This window comes from Penaeus chinensis, chromosome 37 (genome assembly GCF_019202785.1).
Source record: "Penaeus chinensis breed Huanghai No. 1 chromosome 37, ASM1920278v2, whole genome shotgun sequence".
In the NCBI taxonomy this organism is placed as follows: domain Eukaryota; kingdom Metazoa; phylum Arthropoda; class Malacostraca; order Decapoda; family Penaeidae; genus Penaeus; species Penaeus chinensis.
This window is the reverse complement of record NC_061855.1, coordinates 1,796,366-1,801,365: the sequence shown is the minus strand read 5'-3', so window position 1 is coordinate 1,801,365 and position 5,000 is coordinate 1,796,366. Positions and strand designations below refer to the sequence as shown.

Below are 5,000 nucleotides of genomic sequence, written 5' to 3'. Positions count from 1 at the left end.
TCCTACTTACAAGACGAAGGAAAATTCATCAAATGATCCGAATGGAAATGACGATATAAAAAATCAAAATGTAACTACATATCTTCGTAGTCTAGAAGGACACATTCTTCACCGTGATAATACATTTTCATACGTATTTGAAAGCGTATTTTAGTCTAAAAAAGTACTGAAACGCATCAATAATTTATCAACGCAGTTTATGTGGCGGAAAAGCAATACGTGTATGTCCGCATCAAAGCTATTACATGCTGTCACCCTCATCGGAATGTAAGCATCAGCATCTCTATCAGTGTATGAGTGAATGGAATGCTACTATACTGAAATGATCAGTGGTGTCATCACGGAGGCAGCTGGTGAGCGTGCTATTCCACCTCCTTGGCCAATGCCCTAACATTTTTAGTACATTTAAGGGGCATAGCCAGGGGGAGGGGTCACTGCCCCGCCTCCCTACCCCCTCCCTTGGTCTGATTTACCCCCTCCCCCTCCTGTTGAATTTATCTTATTAATGCCACTGGATGTGATGCATCAATTAAGGAGCATCTTTTGTAAAGAACTTATCTCAAGATAGGAAAATATTTACTTTGTACATTATACACTTTTCTCCTATACATTTTCCACATTTATACAGATTAACGTTTTTCCACGAAAATGTCTCGCGAACCGGTTAATCTGTACTCGTTATAATACTCAAGTACAGAACTTTATTGTGAATATTACAAACATATCATTAAAAGGGCTTTTGTTTTGCGAAAATATAATCATGCATAATAAATACAACCAGACACAAGCCAAGGATTATACAAGTTTTATTTGTCGAAATACTGCTTGTTTTTATCTCTGACAGTTAGGATGCACGATCTTCAAAATATCTATAGTATAACCAATATTTTTGAAACCCCCGTAAAACGTGCTTCACTATTGAACATCTACACACACACACACACACACACACACACACACACACACACACACACACACACACACACACACACACACACACACACACACACACAGATTGAAGCATTCAAGTTTGCGTGACATGCAGTACATAATATGAATATAAATAAATTGTAGATTGCACAGGAATCTCAAGAGCATTGACTATTATATGCTACAGTACAATTTAAAATAGAAAATAAGAGAGATAGAGATACAGACAGACAGATAGATAAATATATAGATAGAGAGAGAGAGAGAAGAGAGAGAAGAGAGAGAGAGAGAGAGAGAGAGAGAGAGAGAGAGAGAGAGAGAGAGAGAGAGAGAGAGAGAGAGAGAGAGAGAGAGAGAGAGAGAGAGAGAGAGAAAGAGAGAGAGAGAGAGAGAGAGAGAGAGAGAGAGAGAGAGAGAGAGAGAGAGAGAGAGAGAGAGAGAGAGAGAGAGAGAGAGAGAATGAGAGAGCGAATGAGAGAAAGATAGAATGACAGAAAAAGACAAATATAAAAAAAAAAATCACATTCAAAACCCCCCCAAAATACACTTCCTCTCCTCCCTCACTCCCCTCACCCCCCCCCTAAAAAAAAAAAAAAAAAAAAAAAACAATATGTTTCCCTCCCGCCGACAGATACGACCTGCAGTTCTCCGTGAGCGACCATCTGTGGGGCCAGCGAGGAGTGAGTGCCAACGTAACCGTGGTCGTGAGGATCCTTCCCCTGGACGCCCTGGCACACGCGACGCCCCTCAGATTGCTGAATACCACGCCCGAGGACCTCACGCGAGGCTGGACGCCCATGGTATGGTGTAAAGGTGGGCGGGGGAAGGGGAGGAATGGAGAGGGAGGAGGGCAGGGGGAAGGGAAGGGGGAAAGGGAGAGGGGGTAGGGAGGACGGGATGGAAGGGGGGAAGTGGGAAGGGGATAGGGGGCGGGAAGGGAGGAGGGGCAGTTTTGTTAGCTCTAGATATCTATCTGTTCGGATATCTATTTATGTATTTGTCCACATACACACAAATAGGTCAATTTTCGGCATTAGTACGGGTGCGCTTACCTCATTTTTTGACACCGGATATCGATAAATCACTCCAAAATATTTCTTCTTTATACATTTTCTCCGCAAACGAATAATGACGGAGAAAGTCTCCTAAATAAAATCTTAATCCTGCTGTTTCCAGTGTCACGCGCCGCTCTGGGGGTGGGAGGATGGGTGGGGGATGGAGGAGAAGGAAGGAAGGAGAGTAGAGGGGAGGAGAGGGAGGGAGAGAGGAGGAGAGGAGAGGGGAGGAGAGGAGTGAGGAGGTAGGGGAAGGGAGGGTAGGGGACCCGCGGTGTGGGTGGAGTGTGTGACATCACGCGCCAGCCACCTCTGAAGGCGTGCCTCACAGACCAATCGCATTTAAGGAAACAAAAAGTTGCCAATAAAACTGAATTGTCTCCTTCGCGAGGCCAGTGCTCAAAATGCAAGAAAACGTAAATTAAATGAGGAGAGACGGGTGTGGCGCTGCTATACAAGAACCAAAATCCCTTTGTGATGAAGGGTTTACTCGTGTAATGTTTTCACTAGTAGTGCATCTATTGTTTGATCAACCGTCAGCTCTGTCTCAGGTCATGGCGTGGATATTTACCCTGAAGAGAACTGCCGCGGGTGTTGGGTCGCGGTCATGTTGCCGAGGATCTCTTGTGTTTAGTCTACGAGGTGAAGATTTGTTCTACCTAACGGGGGTTAGGGGGCAATAGCCCCCTAAAAAGGGTCACAGAGGGCGAAATTCCTTGTTAAAATAAAAAAGTGAGGAAACCTGAAGGTAAAGTGCGCGCGTGACGGCTGTGATCGCGGCGGCTGGTACCCGACCGTCAGAGAGAGGGAGGGGGGAGGGGGTAGTGGACTTGGAAAGTACTGATAAAGGAGTATAGACAAGTAATGTTTTCTAAAGCACATTTATAGTTTTATCAACTGTCAGCTCTGTTTCAGGTCGTAGCGTGGATATTTAACCTGAAGATAACTGCCGCGGCTTTTCAGTTCGTGTTGCCGAGGATCTCTTGCTTTAAGTTCACTTTTTCTTGACTTGATTACGAGGTGAAGGTTTGTTGCCCTGGCAGGGGTTAGGGGGCCGCAGGCCTCTGAAAAGTGGATTACAGGGACCCCCATGTTAAGAGGAATAAGCAAGGAAACCTTAAATGTGAAATGCGCGCGTGACGGCTGTGGTCGCGGTGTTGAAAAAATTCTAGAAATGGTGGTTTGCGGTTGAAATGAAGGTCGAAAACGTGCGAAACAACGAAATCAACTGGAAAAATGTTTCGTAAGCAATGGCCACCCGTACTTTCTCCGAAAAATGACCTGTCGCACATACACAAATATGTGTGACTGTATATAAACGGGTATTGATACTTTCGTATGTATTTTAGCTTGTAACTATATGTGCGATTTTAAGTACATATGTCTTTTTTTATATATATGTATACCTATGTTCACGTACTTGTATATGTACACATATACTTCTGTATAAGAATGTATATATACGAATACATTCAACTCTACACACACAAACACTCATCCATACAAACCGCACAACCCTTAAAGAATTTACGATTCAATAAAGTGAACTCCCGAGATAGAGAGAAGCCTGTAATCTTGGTTAATTTAACGTAATGGTGGCATTGTTACACCAGCGAAGTGAGAGACAACATTGAACTACAAAGACACGAGATAATAGAGAGGCGAGTTAGTACCTTCGGGGTTGGTTAACACAGTGCTATAACACTGCAAAGGGTGACTGTATTACTCTGTGGTTGACTTTGGGAGGCAGACCGAGTCCAAATGTCTATATAGGGTTGGAACCGGTTTGGGTTAAGTTGTTTATAGGACTTGGCCGTAAGGAATTGACAGTAAGAATTTGCATTGATAGAACTCGTAATGACATTCTATTATGGCGATGTTTTTTTTTTTTTATGAAATATATAAGGAGACAGGGTAATTTAGGGAATCCAAATGTCTATATAGGGTAGGGAACGGTTTGGGTAAAATATTGGATAGGACTTTATACGATGTGAAGGAAATGACAGTAAGAATTTGCATTGATAGAACTCGTAACGACATTCTGTTATGGCGATGTTGTTTCATGACTAATATAGAAAAAGAGAATAGGAAACGCTTCAGGTAAATTAGTTTAATGCACCTTATAGTATTTAAAAAATTGTCGGTAGAGAATTTACATAGATAGTACTCGGAATTATATTTTATTATGACTGATATAGATAAGGAGACTGGGAGGCAGAAGGGATTCAAAACTCGATACAATCTAGGAAACGGTTTGGGTAAAATTATAGGATGTGAAAGAATTGAGAGTTTGAATTAATATTACTCTTAATTATATTTTATTGTGGATAACTGATACAGATAAGGATACTGTGAGGTACAAGCAGTTCAGATGTTTATATAGGGTAGGAAAGAACTTATATTGAGAATCTGAATTAGCAGTACTTGTAATGACATTTTATTACGTGTTTTATTCATGACTGATGTAGATAAGTAGACTGGGAACTTAGGGAGTTCAAATGCCTATACAGGAATCGGTTGCTGATAGTACTAGTAATGAGACTGTATCACGGGGATCTTTTATCTGAGCAATATAAATATAATGATTGAGGGAAATTAGAGAAAAGCAGATGCTTATCCGTCTGACGATATTATTAAATTATTAGTCATTATAACAATAATAGTATCAATAATTATATTACCTATATATTTTTTTCCATCGCCATCATAGACTACTGTTTTACGAAACAGATGTTATGCAGATATAACAGATGGGCCTGTTGACCTTCACCTCTAGAAATTAATCTGATTTCGATATTATATAAATGAACAGTTGAACACAACCCAATTCATCTTAGATATATATCGTCTAAACATTCTATCGATATCTGACATGTATTAATATAATCCGATCCTAATACTACTTACCCCCCCCCCCCCCGCCTTTAAAGAACGGCCAGGGCGTGCTAGGGCGTCTGGTGAGGGGCGTGGCGGGCGCTGTGGGCGGGGAAGCGAGTCGAGTCGAAGTCGTGAGCG

The 5,000-nt window shown here is 41.8% G+C and overlaps 1 protein-coding gene across 1 annotated transcript in view; it reads left to right on the top strand.

Moving 5' to 3' along the window:
• LOC125045712 (putative neural-cadherin 2) overlaps window positions 1-5,000 on the top strand; it is a 39,365-nt gene that overhangs the window by 19,617 nt on the left and 14,748 nt on the right. The window contains exons 7-9 of the mRNA XM_047643141.1: window positions 1,562-1,743; window positions 2,526-2,653; window positions 4,916-5,000. The exon at window positions 4,916-5,000 is cut by the window's right edge and continues 221 nt beyond it. Coding sequence (XP_047499097.1) covers window positions 1,562-1,743; window positions 2,526-2,653; window positions 4,916-5,000 — 395 coding nt within the window. The remainder of the gene's footprint in view (window positions 1-1,561; window positions 1,744-2,525; window positions 2,654-4,915) is intronic.